Genomic DNA, 17994 nt, shown 5'->3' with positions numbered 1-17994 from the left:
ACCCTCAAGAAGATGCTTACTGTAGTTGATGAAACTTATGGAGTGATTTTGATGGAGTGACTTTATCAGTCCCTTTTTCTACCTACCTTTCAGAGCTGTTTTGGGTTATGTATATTTTTGGGATATCTTGCTTGAACAGCTTGAGATCATGCTGCTGTAGGGGGGCAGGAATTGTAAAACACAATTTCTTCAGTTTGAACCATTGTTGCTGGTTCACTCGAGTGTTTAGGATCCCTTGTCATGTTGCAAGACTCAACTTATTTCGAGTTGTAAGTCACAGTCAGACACCCTGACATTCTATTATGGAATTTTCTGATACAGCTTGCAATTTGCAAGCCCTCAGGCAGCAAAGCAGACCCACACCATGATTCACAGTTGTGATAAGGTGATGGTATTGGTACAGTTCAAATTTTTGCGTTATCTGTCCACAGAATATTGATCCAGTAGTGTTGTGCATTCAGGTAGTCTCCATGGTTTCTTCCATGGTAACCTCCCAGTGTTTTTTTCTTATATTCATCGACTCATGAACACAAAAATGAAGTGCAAGGGATGCCTGCAGATCCTTAGCTGTCACCCTAGGGTTCTTTCTCTCTTGTTTTAATGAGGAGTCTATGGCTTGCCTTTGCATTGATATTTGTTGCAATGGTGCTGAATTTCCTCCATTTGTAAACTATCAGCCAGACTTTACTAATGGAGTCCCATTTCTTTAGTAACACTTTTAAACCCATTCCAGTCTTACACTTCTTCTAAGGTCCTCTGAAACCTCTTTTCAGTCCGCCCATCCATCCAATGCAGGGGAGCTGAACCCCACACCTAGATGGATTGGATCACCCAGGATTCCCCCTGGAGTTTGATTTCAATTCTTCACTTTTCTTTGTATTTTTGCTTCTACTAATCAAATTCTTCAGTTTTTTTCAGCATCCGTTTTTTTTAGTCACTCTCTCGCCGCTTCTTAATAAATTAATCATTTTGGGCGTCAATGGAGGGGAAAACGCTTAACGTAGTATAAAGTCCTTATTCTTAGCATTTTGGTTTAGATTTCTTGTCAGGTGAAAGTGTTTATGACCAGATATATGTGTGAGAAATATAGTGATTTTTGGTGGCTGTCTTGGTACTTTAAGTTACATTAAGCCTTTTCCTTATAATGGGCGTCAATGGAGCTTAACGTAAAATAAAGTCCATATTCCTTGTATTTCGGTTTTGATTTTTTGTCAGGTGAAAGTCTTTATGACCAGATGTGTGTGTGCGAAATTTGGTGATTATTGGTCGCTATTTTGGTACATTAAACCACATTAAGCGTTTTAGAATGTCCCCACACCGATCGATAACATTTGCTACTTTTAGAACGGCCCATGCTCATTTGACATGGATGATCGACGATCGTGTGTCCGGGGCGCCGGGCCAGTTTTGATTAGGCCCTACGGGTGCTACGGTTGAAAATTGGAAAAAATGAAATTCGACTTTTCAAAAATTCAAAATTCGTCATTTGAATATTGAATTCGCCAGAGTGACGATTTGATGCCGTTTTTGTTCGTCACCATGGGTTCCGTTTTCGTCAATGACGAGAGTGACGAGCGGCAGCGGGAACCCTGATCACCTAACTCCAGTTACCCATTTTCTCATTGTAGAGGTTCACATACTTTTTTCATCAATTACTTTTTTAAAAACCATTTGTTGATAAATATTTGGAATGGTAAATTATTGTGTGTATTTAAATAAGAATAATATATTATTAAGACTTGGATGAAGATCAGATCACATTGTAGGAGCCATTTATGACAGTAATCCATATAATTCCAGAATTCTCAAACTTTTTCCTTGTATTTATATTTGAACATACCTCATGAAATTAGACTGAAGCTATTGTGAGTGGTTAATGATATCAATTAACTAGTGTTTTGAAACACATAATGGAAGTAAATGAAATAGTAATCAATGCTAAAACTGTAAAATGAAAACATTGATAGGTTGCACTAGGTGTATTACTATTCTGATCTTAAAATATTTAGATCTTAAACATATACTTGTGACCAAAATTGTGGAAACACTTCCAATTTTTAGAGATTGCAGAACTTTATCCAGTTACTTCAGTTACTTATTTAATCATGCAATAATATATCACTTGTACTTTCCAATATCCCAAAGACCTGCAAGTAAAATTTATAGCATCAAAATGCACGATCCCAGTTTAATAATTAAATTGATAAAGGGAATTGTAACATACAGTTGAAATTATTTTAATAGAAATGTACAGGGTAAGAAACCCTAGCTAATCATTCATTATTAAAGTAAGGGGAATCAACTATTTATCATGCGTTGTCTATCAATACAGTATCTCGTTTTCATATCTTTTTTTCCCTTTCACTTTCTGGGAAGACTAGAAAAAATTGGGCAAATTATGAATCTGTTTAAGGTAAAACATATTCCATACCACCGATGCACCGATGGATGGGCTAGTGATCGGAATGGGGCAATTTTCAGCCTAATCAGCCTGATCGTGATCGGCCGATCAGTCTTACGTATTTCTGATTATGAACCGATCTTGCGCATGCGCAATAAATCATATGTGCAGTCCCATGCCCTTTCAGACACGCAAAAATGTCCATAATTTGGAAATTCTTCAGCGTGAGCCAAGCGGATGCAAAATTCGCTATCTGCAGCAAGTGTAAGGACACAGGTACATTGTGGTGGAACCAATACAAAAACATTTAACACAACAAATTTAATTAGACATTTAAAAACACATCACCCCAGTGAACACACTCAGTTTGAAGAAGCTAGCAAAGCGAAAGCTGCTAGCAAAACATGTTCAAAGCCATCTACGAGCCAGGAGTCCTATTTTTCGTTCAACAAAGATCGTTTCCCTACACTTGCTTCACTTGCCCAAGCCTACCTCTCTTCCCCATGTACAAGTGTTGAGAGTTAGCGCTTGTTTAGCTTGGCTGGACATTTGACAGATGAGACGAGAAATAGAATTTCAGGTGACAAGGCAGAAATGCTTCTATTCATAAAGAGAAACTTGCCATTAATGCTTAAATAGTGGCATTTTGTTTTATAATGTTGCAAAGACAAAAAATGTGCCTTTTGTGCATTTTAAAGAATATATTAATGTTTAGTTGTATTTGGGTTGTTGTTTATTTGAATTTGTAAAGTTTAATAAGAGTTTGTTATGAAAATAAAGTTTTGAGGTAAAGAAAATGTGATTTTTGTATGTATGCTGTTCTCAGGGCAAAAATCGGTATCGGAAAAATCGTATTGGCCGATCGCACATACCAAAAAATCAGTAATTGGGATTGGCCAAGAAAATTGCAATAGGTGCATCCCTAGTCCATATTATTAATTTCCTTAAGGCTGAAGATGAAGAAAATGCATGTTATGAATTGATTTAACATACAGTATATCTACTCCCTTTACACCTGACTTTCGGCAGAACTTGTGTAAATTAAATACATATTAATGACATTTTTATTGATTTTAAAGGGTTTGCATACAGTTCATTTTAAATTTAGTATGCAGTAGTAAGTTTTGCATTAATCTCTGGTTAATTGCTGGATTTGTGAATGTGAGTTGAACTACGCCCCCCCCCCCCACACACACACACACATACACACACACACATACATACACAAAAGTTGGTCTTCCTATCCAAATAGGGACCGTCCATTTATTTCTATGGGTAAAAACCCTAATCCCAATGACGACACCCTTAACCACTATCCATCCCTAACCTTAATAATACAAGACCTTTGGCATTTTTACTTTTTTGATTGCATTCACAGATTTTTTATAAAACTGAGGTTATCCAAATGGGGACCTCAATAGATGTCCCCAAAAGTAGGGAAATTTCAGATTTACTACACTTTGGGGACAATTTGGTCCTCAGTTGTGATCTATGCAAACCCACACACACACTTTTGTGTGTATAGATTTTTTTTTCTCTGGCCACTAGAGGCAGCCAAGATGACTGCCAGCGTTCAACATCTCAACCTTTGGCCTATATCACACCACTTAATCTACCATATGACCTTTCAATATTTCTCACCTACTTCTATTTAATGATATTTTAATATAACTATTATAAAAATATATATTTTTTATTGTTATTGTTGATGTTATTTAATAATTTATAATATCCTTGTTTCCTTTGTTTATATCTGAACTACAGTCAACACCTTCAGCATTTTCCTGGTAAATACTTGCTGACATCATGGGAAAAAAATAGCTTCTAATATTTTTCATATTTGAATGTTCCATAGTTTATAGGCATGCCTATATGGATGATGATGCTCTATAGGATATTATAATATGTGTTCATTAAATCTGAGCCACATTTGTTGCCAAGTCAACACAGACCCTGTTCACTGTCTGTCTGTCCATGTCCCTTTTTTAGGTGAAAGGTTGTTCTGGCACAGGAGGGAGGGACTGTGAAAGCCGCATGGCAGATTAACAGTCAGGATTCTCCTGTGAGTCTCACAACAATATCAAGGCTTAAGCTGACAGACATGTATCTAACACAGAGAACTGTGGGCCTCCACCGACTGTATAGTTTCTCTCCCCAGGAAAAGTGAGAAATTCCCACAAGCTTTCAGTACTGCATATAAGGTTGATGTAAGAATGTGTAAGATCTGAATGGAAATGTGGTCTTTTAGTTGTGGGTAACAATCAAATTGTTTTACAAGACTTTCTCACCACCATCTGCTTCCCTTGACAGTATCATGTGACTGACTATTTAATATTTCAGGGTAATTTTATTATAGTACTTTGCAATTTCCACGTATGTAAGACTGTGAACATAGAACTTGTTTAGAAAGACTTTATTAATTTGTGGTTCACCTCTATACTGTGCTAGAACCTGTGTGTATTTAAAGGTGAACCTCAGACTTTAGTAGTATTGAACTTGTGCCCATTCATTCACTTCAGTTTTTTGATAGATCTTAACTTCCATGCAGTATTTCAGCTGAGCCTTATTTGTGTAGTTTTAAAATATGCCTGTGAACAATTTTGTTTCATTGATTTTTAAGCACATGATTTTATATCAAGTGGTAATAAAGGAAATGCAAAACAGAAACTTAAATTTTAACTATGGTATGGAATTGCTTTAGCTGATTATTTTGTACAGAGAAAATATATCTGAAAATAGTCATATCTAAATTGTCAAGCAAAACAATGGACACTTAAAGGTTGCAAAGTTGAAATAATACTTTGCTTTAATTTTGTATACCTACGAAGTCACGTGGACCTGTATATTTAGGGCTTTTGTACGTCTCTGTGGCCATTCTAAATTCTACATACTAAATCCGTTTAACATGCGTGTACCCTGGGTCAGCTTGCTTTGCTCGCAATTTCCTGTTTTTAATTCCGGATTTAGTTAATATAGGTTGGTATATTTTGTCTTTGATTTTACAATTATGATCGTCATTGTATACTTTTCCTCTGACATTTCAACTCTACTTCAGAAATTCTAGGACCGCCGGGTCATACTGCGCCGTGTAACCTTATTTAGTTGTCAGGTTTCTCCTGTCGGTGAATAGGCAGTTTGCCAATGGAAAGTGTTGGCTATGAGAGCTATGATATATATTTGGATATTCTGCCCCTAGATAAGGTTGGAAAATATAGCGAAGCTGCACCTCGCACGTGATGCGTACCCGCCTCCTAGCATTAGCATGCTGGTTACAAAAAGTTCATTGCTAGTTCTAGTTATCCTTTGACTGGAAAATAGTGTAATTCCGCTCGATAGATTTGAAAATTATGAAATAGGGAATAACAGAGATATTTCTGTAACCTTCCTCAGCTTTAGCAACACTGAAACAAAACACCGGCAAGCTTCCCGCAGTGTAATTGTAATTCGCCGATGTGTTACCCCTCCGTTCCTCGTGCGCTCGCTATCTTTTTTCTGTGGCGTTTTGACTACCATATCTTCCCACTGCATCATGTTTACCTAGCAACACGCATCAGCCACTGCCGGCCTTCTTATTGGTCATTTCAAAACGCAGGCAAGACCAATGGCAGCCCTGTTGCCATGGTACAGTGTGTAGTTGCCGGGTGGAATTTTGCTGCGAGGCACGTGAGTCCCGGAATCTTCGCCTTGCGTTTTTAATCTCGGGTGTCTGGAAGCTTTGCAAACGTGATTTATTGGAATAGTCGTATTTTCTACCGTGATGTAGCCTATATGTATATATTCATGTACAATACCAAATACGAGGACGGATGAAGGAATTAACATATGGCTTTATGGAAACGTGTTCGCTAATTTTAAAAAAGCAATTAGACAGGTGACTTTTCTTACTTTGAACTGCGGCGCTTTCACTGTATGTCTAAATTGCACACAATTGGTTGTACGCAAAGTGCTCGGGTGCGCCTAGAGGCGGGAGAATGAAAGTACTTAGCCAACTAACTTTTAAGTAGGCTATACGGAAAACGGGAAACAAACAAAATCCAAAATGGACTGGAATAATATTTGTTAAATATTAGGGTGCCTGGGGGTGGGGTCTTGAATAATTCCACATGGTTCACACTGGAAAATCTAACTTGTATGTCAGGCGTATTTGTCTGTATTACAACACCTATCTCTAATTCCCATTCAGCAGCTTTTGCGCACATATCGCAAAATAGAAATTTCCTACCTCAGTACTGTATTTTCCGTGTGCTACTTAAATGGGAAAGTGCAAACGAGAACGGTCCAAATCAGTGAGAAGCGAGTAATGTTACTGTACAAGTAAGGTACATACATAAATACTGTCCCAAGACCCGCATCAAGGCACTAATTCTGTCAACGGTGAAGTGCATGATTGACTTTTTTCCTAAAGGGAATTACGCACATTCTGACTGCCATGGAGGCATGAATGACGCCATGGCTAACCTCGTTTTGTACCCCCCCCCCCCCCACTTAGTTTCTGTACATTAAGGGTAGGGGAAAAGAAACAAACGAATAGATCAAATCGCCCCTGTTAGGATTCTCCATGAACAGCATATGTTCTGCGATTCAGCTTGTGCCGAGAATTTTATTAACTGAAAATTAGATTATTTTAGCTTTAGTGTTTTTTTTTTCTTCCTCGCAGCTGGAACAACCCCTGTGCCGTACGTGAAATGTGTACTGTAATGACTTGCTGCAGTCGTTTGTAATATCTCGTTTGAAATAAGTAATAACCGATATAGTGTTAAATTGATCCATATGTTGATGAGTTTCCTGAGAGATCTACGATTAACTCAGAGCTCCTTTTACATTTTGAATTAAACCTCAAATGATCCAGAAAAGGCAATTTCATGACCTACATCGTTATTTTTAAACGCTGTTCTCAGGTGGATCAAAGAAATCCCTGCTTTTATTAAACATTTTTGACATAAATTGAAACATTGTGCTTCTGTTATCGAAACACCCGAAACCAACAATAGCACATTAATGTTTTTTTTCTGGGTCATTTTCTACTTAATTCATGTATTACTGTTTTTCTTTCCTCAATCTATGTTGAATAAAGTTTGATCAAACTTAGGATTTTGTGTTTCTGTTTCAGTGCTTGTTAAACAGTCGTACTAAATATATAGGCGTACAAAATTCGGGTTATCGTTTGCTTTACTTTGTGATTAATTGGTATCACAAGAAGGAATGAGTCATTCGGTGCATTTAAATTAAAACGTAAGGCAGTTTTACTTGCCGGGGTTTTCTAATTTTTACTATTTGAATATAATGAAATGGGTTTTATTTTAAATCGTTCCGATGCCCTGGCGTTAATTTTGAAGAGTGTAAAAATTGAGTGTTCATCCATATTACTAGTTGGATGCAGTGAGGATTTCAAAGAGTTTCTGCACTACACTCACGTATGAAGAGTCGTCGTAGAGGAAAGTGCAGTCGAAAGGTGAGACATACATGCGCAAAATCATGTATTTCACTCCATTTGTTTACTTCATTTTTGTCGACAGATTGTTTGTGCGTGTAACTGTTTATCTACTTTGTAGTTACTGGTATTAAAATTTTCATTTTCAGCGAACGGGGTGCAAGGCATTACTGTAGAGTCACTCACCCCCGCGCCCCCGGCCCCCCTACCGGGTATCTACCTGAAGTCCTCACCATTTCCTCAGGCACGTCATTGTAGCTCTGCGTTGGGGAGAGACGGAAGGAGCAGGGGACAGGGCATTCGCTTCCCATTTCTCCGCCTACTTTGCCCACCTAACCAATCCACGTTACCAATGAACCTTGTTTGACCAACTGCATATAAGCTGCCGTTGCGTCGGATAGCAACAGCGTCTGAGATCGCGCACATAGAGGGTGGGTGGTGTTCATGATCTGAAAAGCAGAGGGGGAGGGAGTTAGCGGAGGAAAGAAACCTGTGTGCGCGTTCTAGCACATTAAAGTTAATATAATTTAAAGGACATATGCTAGCAGTATTCTTAAAATTACTACTACTTAAGGTAATTTTTATTAAAACTAAGATGTATACGCCTGACCAACGGCATTGCCTTTGTCTTAAAAAATAATCTTTCGAACCGGTTTCTGTCATTGAATGGTGAAGTTTTAGATGTCCACTGTTCTGGCATCGCAACCTTTCCATAGAGAACCAAGGATATTTTGTGCTGGACTCGTTTTATGCGCCAACTATTGTGACATCCCTCATTCATACTGCTTATGAAATGTATTATTTTGACGTAAAATAACTCATCCGCACAGTATTTACTTGTTTTGGTTGTTTTCGCTTTCATTGTTTAAATGTAAAGGTACCTGAGCGGTTAGAACATGTTGTAAAATGAAGTTGTAGCTGTTATTGCTGTCATGTTGGGACAGGGGTTCCCGAGTATATGTATGGGGACGCGCAATCGGGGTCGCGCAATTGTAGTCCATGGTCTATATATACATAGTATGTATATCTGCTGGGTTACTATAAATGGAGAGGACCGGCTCGGTGGCACAACTATTGTAGAAAGGGGGTAGCCATTTGGATAAGGGTTTTAAAAATGAAATTATTCATGCCATTTGAAATACATGTGTATCGACTTTAATAAACATATATCACATGCTTTGCACCTTTATGTCACACTTCAGATAGTGCAGCAGTCCGCATTTATCCATTTATGCGCGAAAGCTGCGTCAAATAAAGTATCTCCTCCCTATATTCCATGTCTGAGACACCCCCGCTTTAGGATTATCGTTGGAACATTCCTCATCGCAGGGTGTGGATCCGGAGCCGGCCAGAGAGAATAGCTAACAGGGAGAGAGAACGGGTGAAGTGGTGAGTATGAGGTAGAGCTGGTCAAGAACGAACGGATCACGGAGGAATATATATATATATATATATATATACACATATATTTATTTATTTATTTATTTATTTGGGGGGGGGGGAAGGAATAACGGGGTCCCGTTCAATCGGACAGAACGAAAGGAAAATAACCCCAACTGGCACTTGGAAGTAAAACGGGACGAGGACAGCGAATGAGAAGCTAATCAGCTTACACGGAAGCTATCTTCAGAGCGACTGCCAGAGAATAGACGGTGGTGGCTCTGTGGAGTGTAAACCAATGGAGTAAAACCGCTAGCTTTTGTACATTCTCCAAAAGGGAACTGAAGTTTTGGACTGGACCTTTTTTCATGAAGTTTTTTGTTTAAGAAAATGTGTACAAGCGGCCTTAGTGAGCAATTCCTATGACTTTTGGATAGTGGCGGAAATAAATGTAATAGGGTGCGGGACGTTTCCATTTTCCCTTATTCTCACCGGTCGAAAAAAAGGACCTGGGCAACCTGGAATAAAAAGCAGTATCGTCGCACGTGTGGGTTTGGAAATTTGGCTGATCGCTATAAGAAGTTGGCATTTAGTAGATTGAATAAGAAGGGCGGATAATTTAAACGCTGTTAGAAAGATTAACCTTATCAATGCCAAACAAAAATGAGAGGTCGTTTCTCAAGCTCGGTCAACCAATTGTGCTCTTCCTTATTTTTGAGGTTTTGTCGGGTGCACCCCTGCATTTAAGTCAGAAGTACTTTTTTGGTGCCTGATCTTTCACTACAGCACTTTGCGTATTGTTATTTGTTGTTTTTTTATGCACGTGTCGCATCCCTTGTCAATCGTACGAAAAATTACCAGTCTTTACGTTGTGATTTTTGTTTTCAGTTCTGTTCGGCTTTCGCATAAGATGGACGTATCTGAACTATAGCTGTTTCGTTAAAGGGGTAATTGTTTCGCCAAGGAGACAACAAGGGATGGGGGGGTCTTTTAACATTTAAAAAAAAAAGACTGAGAATTGATACACAATATAAATATTTAAAAAATAACGTTAGTGTGCAGTGGCATCTTTTCGAAGTATAAGTTTCCATTAGGATATATATATATATATACACACACATACATACATATATATACGCACCAATTCTAATAAGCACTACTACTATTTTTAGGGAGAGGGATGGGGTAAATGTTGTAAGTTGGAAATTGAGACCCCCTCCCGGCCCAATAACACTTCCAGGTTTAGCTCCTTTTTCCTAGTCAGCTGTTGGACTGTCCGGAACCAAGTGGGGGTCCAGTTGTTTTTACCCAGCTACATGCCTCCCTTTCCTACAGCTTGAGTGGAACTATATATTTTTAAGTAAAACCCTTAGATATCTTGAAACAGTGATGCATGAAGTAATGCCTGTGATGATGACTAAAGCAACCAAATAATTTCACTCACAAATATAGTCATGTATATCTTATAGACAAATATATAATATAAATACAAAATATAACATAGTTTAGCATAATATATTTTTGTCTAAGCGTTGTTGCCTGAAACCCTATTTTATTGCCTTAGATATAATTAAAGAACAATAAAGGGATTACCCAGGACAGAAGGGGGCCTGTTTTGGAAACAGCTTTTTGGTGCCTTCTTATTGGCTTCTTCTGTCTGTTACTTCAGGATTGTGTTACTCATCAAGAAATATTTTTTTCTGTGGGGAAAATCAGAACTAAACCTATATTCCTGCCTTTTCACTGACATTTGATTAGTCACTGGATGTATATCAAGTCACAGAATATATGAAGATTGCTGGCAAGGATTATCATTATATGGTTGAAACAAAACTGCCTCTGTGATTTTTTTTTTTTTTTTTTTTTTTTTTTTTTTTTTTTTTTTTTGGTGTCTCTTTTTTGTGGAACCCACAGCCAGTAGTTTTTATTTTACCTGATATTTGGGACGCCACAGCCCAAAACACAAGAGTTTCCGATGGTGATCACTTCAACTGTGGAAGAGAAGCCACAGCCTTCCAACAGGATGGTTGCAAATTTACCTGCCGAGTCCTGGATCGGCAACCCAGATCAGAATCTGTATCTGCCACAGTCACACCTGCTCCGGAAGCCATCACGAAGTTAGTATGAACTTTTATTCAAATTTATTATGACTCTACGATCAGTTTAGTGTCAAAGTATTGGGTATATGAGGAAAAACAACTAAAATGTCTTTTATTGTGCTCATATTCAGGTGTATTGGCACCTGTAACATTTCATTAAAAGGTTGAAGGTTTAGCCTCTGATTTCCTCTCACTCTTTGGACCAAATGACAGCTTGTCAATATAGCATACACTGAATAGCTGTTTATCTAGAATTTAGCAACAGATTTACAGCAGATTAGCCATGCAGTATTTTCATATGGCTATTCTGAGGGTCATCTGAGAATCATTGGTATTTTGTTTGTCTCAGTAGGATGTGAGATGGGGTTTGTTGCTTTATAATTTCTATATAGACTCTGAGTGTAATCAGAGGCTCCAAGTGTAGGACAGGCTTGTTCAAGTGGAGAAAGTATTTGCTAGTGTTGGTCGGGAATGAGTGCTTAACCTGTATTGAAGTATTATTGGTACAAGTACATGGTGTCTGAGTTGTGTACTAAAATTGTGTATACCTTATAGTGATGACGTATCGTGTAATGGAGGCAAGATGGATAGAAAAAGCTGCATGTGCTTTGAGTCAGAGCATTGCATGATACACTGCTGTCTGCATGGCTCTTCAGCAGCATGACAGCCACCCATTCATTTTATCTGATCTTTTTAAGTAGATTAGTAACAATTTTTAAATTCTGTTTTTGAAAAATGTAGATTTTTTTATGTTTTGATTTAGTTTTTTATTTTTTCAAGCTTATGACACGATTTTCATTTTCAGCAGTTTGCTTTGGTATCATTAATTTTATGAAAATCTATTAGAAGCTGGCTTACTTTTGCAGCTGGTTTTATTGTGGCATTAGATGTTGGCTGTCTGTGCACAGATGATCAGCTATGTTACATAATGCCTGCTACTTTCTCTTTCACTAGAGAATTTTAGTAATGTGTATTTCTGTTTTTCGAAGCTTCTGGTTGGAGTCAGGGTCTACTGTAGCTCAGAAAAATATCATGGTCCCATTGTTTGTAACATGAGTTTTCTTAATCCTTTGTCTTCAATTTGTTAGACACATCCTACTTATTTTTACTGGGTTAAATTTTATATGAGCTTAATTTTTTTTTTTAGCTTAACATCGTTAGTTTAACAAGTTTAACATCTGACTCATTGAAGACTTGCTGATGTAAAGCCATCACTGCCCATGTTTCTCTTGCATATTACAACAACAATGATAATACATAACAATAAGAAATAATTTATACAGGTGGATATTTAAAAAAAAACCTGTAAAAGAGTCTACTGCAAGTATAAATTTGGATCAGAAATGTCAATCTGCATTGAACAACTGTAATTGTTTTAATTGAAAAATTTTATTAAACATTGTATTAAAATGCTCTGAAATACATTGCTTAAAATACTGTAATATGAAGGTATTCTAATGTTATATGAAAATAATAACTTTAAAAATGTGGATGAAGCAGTGGAGTTTGCTTTTGAAGCCAGTGAAGAGTCAACAGGACAAGAGTTGTGTTCAAAACTGTTGTATGGGTTAGATTCTGTATCAGTTTATGGAAATGCACTGCAGGCAATTGACAGAAGTAGTTTAAGTGGGTGGGATTTTAGCAAATACCCATTCACTCAAAGATCAATTTGCAACTATCTTTGTGTAGCTTATTTCACTCGAAAAAGGAAACCAGTAATATAGAAAATCCTTCAGTGAGTGTACCATTTTTGTGAATATGCAGGTGTAGTGGGCAGTGGTGGCCAAATGGTTAGGGAAGCGCACTTGTACTTGAAAGACTGCTGGTTCGAATCCCTGTCCTGCAAAGCATTCCTGAAGTACCCTGAGCAAGGTACCACCCCCAAGCACTGCTCCCTGGGCGCTGAATTAGCTGCCCCCTGCTATCTCATCATGGCACATATGGGTTAAATGCAGCAGTCACATTTCATTATTGTGTGCTGTGGTGTGTCAACAATGATCACTGATCACCTAATTCTAAATTCTAGTGTGATTAACAACTGACTGATATTCACAACAACAAAACTCACTAAATGTATCTGATGGTGATGTTTTTTTGATTTGTCAGAACCAGAGATTTTGCAAGATTTTAATATGCAAAAGTATCACCTTAATTCTTCCCTTATCATTTCAAATTACTGTAGATTAAGCAAAGTAATTGTTAGTGTAAAATCCTCTTTGTGTGAACACTGGTAAAGTAGTTCTTCCATTAAATAGATTTTGGTGATGGTTCTACCTTAAATTATTATGCTTACTAATGCTGTGCTTTAATCTCCGTGTATATCCGACATTGCTGTTGTCTATAAATTGCTATGGTCATTTCTGCTTATATGTATGAGCTGTGTTTCTGAGCTGTGATTAACAGTCTTGTGGACAGTCATATCTTGAGAAGATTTTATTCAAGAAGCGTGGCAGATAACTGCCTGTGTTCCTAACACTGCTTACTTTTACAGCGCTTTACTATACCCTCACCGGACTCCCTCAGATTAAGGAGGTGTTCATCGGTTTATGATCATTTTGTATGTTTCAATATACTTTGTTCCGTATAGACAAAATAACAACCTTAAAATGGTATAATAATGTAACTTTTGGTATGTGTCAAGGAGTAAATCTAAGATATGTGGTGAAGTTCAGCACTGATTTTCCTACCTAGTAACAACACTGTCCCCATAGTACAAAAAATCTGACTAATGTGTGCATACGAGCTTGTAAAAATACTGCTAGTGCCGGTGATGCAAGCTGAAGCAAAGCATGTTGTAGATAAAGTACTAGAACTGTGAGACCAAGTGCTAATCCATGTCTGTCATTTCTCCAAAAAGACAAATACCATTTTCCTTTCCTTTCCTTTTCTTTGCCTTGCTGGGTCAGACTGACACATGACACACAAAGTATTACAGAAAGCACATTAAACGTTGAGCACCCTTGTTTTTTTCTTTCCCTGCATCTATTTCTGTCTTCCTTAACAAGTGTTACGGCATTTGTAAATGCTGAATTTTGTTGCTTCCAATTTGTCAGTTATCTCTACACTTAAAGTATTAATTTGGTTTTGATAAATTTATAACTGCTATAAGGTATTTTCAGTTAATGGGATGTAGAGTTCTAGAGTTATTAATTAAAATAACTATTAATGAAAATATGCAATGGTAAACTGAATGCCTTCCCCATACAAAAGCTATCTTTGGGGGGGGGGGCAGGGTGTAATTGTATAACCGGGTAATTTAAACTAATGACATTGACATCATATGGGGAGTGTCAATTCTTTTAGGTATCAAACAGCTTAATTTTCTTTCCTGTGAGTTGTTGAAATAAGCCTCTAATTCTACAGATCATACAAACACCCTAGTTGTGCCCTTGAACATGGTTAGGCATTTGGCCTTACCTTAGAAAAGTTGGTGAACCTTCCATTTAGCCCTGATTTGATTTTAGTTCCAGTCCAAGTAAAGGAGTTTTGTGGTCACAAATGTATTTGTGTGAGTCTCTTGCCAGTCTCCGTCCTGCTTATTTTGATTGGTGGATTTATTTTATTTTTATGGCTTCTGTGAGCTCTCAATTTACCAGCATCACTGTTTGAGACCTTGCCCCAGATGGCTTTTATTAATAGCATAAAGTCTGACTCAGCTTTCAGTGAATGACTGTCTAAAGTTCAGTGCAGGATGAAGGGGCAATGAAGATTTAATGGATTGTTCAGGATGATGAAGATTATTATTATTATTATTATTATTATTATTATTATTATTATTATTATTATTATTGCTGTTGTATCAGCCCCCCTAGGTTCGCTTTTGATCACAGACATCAGTAATTGTTAAAAAAAAGTCCTTTATTGGTTTTCATTTAAGGGGTCCAGTTGGTTCCTAGTGAGGAAACACTTACACTGGTATTGTTGAATGAGTCATGCCAGTGGGCTAGTTGTACAGTTTTGTGGTGCTTGACTTGGTGACACTTGACATCCTAATCCTTCTTCCTCTTTCACCTTCAGTTTGACTCTGTCTCCGAGTCAGATGTGAAGTGTTTCATCTCCTTCTGTTGAGAAGATTTCCTCCATTTACTGCCAGACACTCTGCTCATTCAGCATGTGGGTGGTCAAGAGGAATTGGACCAAAGTAGTCCCTCTGCTATGTAAAATGATTTTGCTGCCAGAATAGAACACTGTGATACTAAGATATTTCATGTTGTCTAACCAATTCAAGAATATGGCATGGTTGCCATTGTGCACTGAAAGCCTTTTCTCTAACAAATCATAGTGTTACACGTGCAGTTCTTAATAGGCAATGTATAATCAAACCAAAACTTTCTGTCCCAACTGTGCCTGTCCCTCTGAATTGGCATAACCGGCATGCTAATTCCAGAGTTAAGCAAGAGAAGCCAAAGTCAACTGATCTGCAAAGCCCTGACCCAACCCAGATGTGTTGAGAGCCTATGCGCTGACCTACTGTTACACTCCTGCTTGCAATTGCACATTCACTTCTAAATGTGGTTGCACTTGCATGTACCACAAGTACAGTAAACTAACAAAATAATCTGAGTTGCTTCATCTTTTGATCATGAACAAAATATAACCTATTTGTCACCATGGGAGTATGTGCCCAAAACAAAATGCAGATCCGATGTACACAGAGACATTCATTCACAGTCATAAGCTTACTTAATTTTATAGTGAAATTTATCAGTCGCACTTGTTTTACTGTCAGCATTACTGTAGCTGTTTGCAGTTTGTTTACAGGAAATGTCTTTTTCCATATTTGATGTTTCTGTTGTATCCATTATGATGTTCGTTCAGGATTCTCCTGAATATGAATTGTGCCAGTGCATCATTCAGACTGTGGGAGTGGAAGACATTGTATACTGCGGGGAGAAGTACTGCATGATTCCAAAGGCCAAATGTCTTCATTTTCATCCTATTGTTTAAGCTACTCCCCATTTTTATGCTATCATTCTTCTATGCTGTAAGTCTTGTGTCCAAGTCTGCTTTTCTGCCTCCAGTGCTTGCTGTGCCATAACCAGAAATATACGTCGGGCTAACACAGATAAGGAGGGGCTTCAGCTGTTGGCATTTGCCACACACGTACACTTAGGCTCACAGACTCCCCTGTCTCTTGGTTACAGGGAGTTTGCAAGCCTGTTTCCATGGTGACACTCTGACTGGCAGCTGCCAGCTGTATTTAGTCCCTGTTAAGGGGGAAGAGCTTTTAAGTGGCAGATGTAATGTCCTCTGCCTAATTAATTACTAGAAATGTGTAATTTATTATCCTCTTTGTGTTATACCTATTCAATCTGGATTCTGTGTATGCAAACCCACCTATTGCCAATGCAACTTTTTGTGACAGTTTCTGTACATATTTTTTAATATCACAATTTCCTCTTTAGCATAACTTCTGCGAGAGTGTTTTGGCTAGAGAGACAGAGAGGGACAGCGAGAAAGATGGGAAGAGGTAACAGGGAGAGGGAGGACGGTGGATGAGAAAAGGCTTTATGGGATGGCTTGCTGATACAGCACAAGCTACAAAGTTTATTTATAGAGACCTCACCGCCCAGCCCTTGGATACCAACAGCCAATTCAGAGGCAGAGAGGGAGTGGGACTCTGCCAATCGTAGAAAAGGAAGAGGGTTGTCACACTCAGGAAGTTCTCAGTGTGTTTGCTTCAAGATTTAAAGATACAGTGTGACATATATGCATCTTGGAGCACTGCTTCTCTGACATTCTGCAGTCTTTCTTCCTAACCTTCAGAATCTCATGTTTATTTTTTACAACTTACAAATTTAAAAGCAGCAAAATATCTTTCTCAAATAAAGACACTTTATCCCCATGTAGAACAGACCATTATTATATTTGTGTAACAGTAACCGTCTCTTGTTTCAAGGAGCATCTTACTGAAAGTGTGACCAAAACTGAATGTGCTTTTTCTAGCATTTTTTGTTTTTGTAATATAAACATATTCAAACCATATCCTTAATAATTACCAAGAATTTTTTTGTTCCCACCAGTAATTAATTAATGTGTAAACTTTGTTTTTAGGAAGCTTTATTCAGTTGTGGCTTCAGTGTACATGCAAACATTTTAATGCCAGTGTTTGGTTCTTCATATAGCTGAAGAGTGACTGATTGGAAATGGCAATTTATTTGTATAGTACATTTAGTAAGACATCTCATTTTGCACTGTGAAAGGGCAGTTTTGAATGGCTTCAATGAGATTATTTAACTACTTAAGGTTGTTTTTAGCTTAGAAATGGCAATTTCTCTATAATAACTGGATATGCAAGCAGTATGAAAAGTGAAGTGTACATTACTTCATTATTTTATGTCTAATAAAAAACATCTTCATTGTGTATTTTGATGACGGAGAAAGTCATGACATAGGTCAGATGTTATATGTAGCTGCCTAATTTTGTCTTAGTACAGTTTTGCTCCCACTGTTGTATTCTTTAATTTCTGTGCAATTGATCATTTTCAAGATGTCAGATATCAGCATTTAGTACTCTCCATCGGTCATTGTGCCAATGAAACAATACTTGAAAGGTCTTGAGGATGTCAGTTTTCCAAAACTGTTTTCCTCTTCAAATAACATACTAAGCCAACCATTGATGCCAGGATGAGGTCTATCTCAACCTCAGTAGAGAGGAGGCTGATATCTGTGCCCAAATATGT

The 17994-nt window shown here is 37.7% G+C and overlaps 1 protein-coding gene across 7 annotated transcripts in view; it reads left to right on the top strand.

Annotated features, from left to right (window-relative positions):
* dyrk1b (dual-specificity tyrosine-(Y)-phosphorylation regulated kinase 1B) overlaps positions 1-17994 on the top strand; it is a 47393-nt gene that overhangs the window by 12218 nt on the left and 17181 nt on the right. For 2 of the 7 annotated variants that reach the window (XM_023796134.2, XM_072716572.1), the window contains exon 1: positions 9228-11329. The exons of 1 other annotated variant lie outside the window; for it this stretch is intronic. In XM_023796134.2, coding sequence (XP_023651902.1) covers positions 11188-11329 — 142 coding nt within the window. In that variant the 5' untranslated portion in view covers positions 9228-11187. 4 more of the 7 variants (XM_023796133.2, XM_023796132.2, XM_023796137.2 and 1 more) reach the window with 4 other exon arrangements.

This window comes from Paramormyrops kingsleyae, chromosome 9, assembly GCF_048594095.1.
Source record: "Paramormyrops kingsleyae isolate MSU_618 chromosome 9, PKINGS_0.4, whole genome shotgun sequence".
In the NCBI taxonomy this organism is placed as follows: Eukaryota; Metazoa; Chordata; class Actinopteri; order Osteoglossiformes; family Mormyridae; genus Paramormyrops; species Paramormyrops kingsleyae.
The sequence above is the reverse complement of the archived record's forward strand: the minus strand, read 5'-3'. Positions and strand labels throughout refer to the sequence as shown.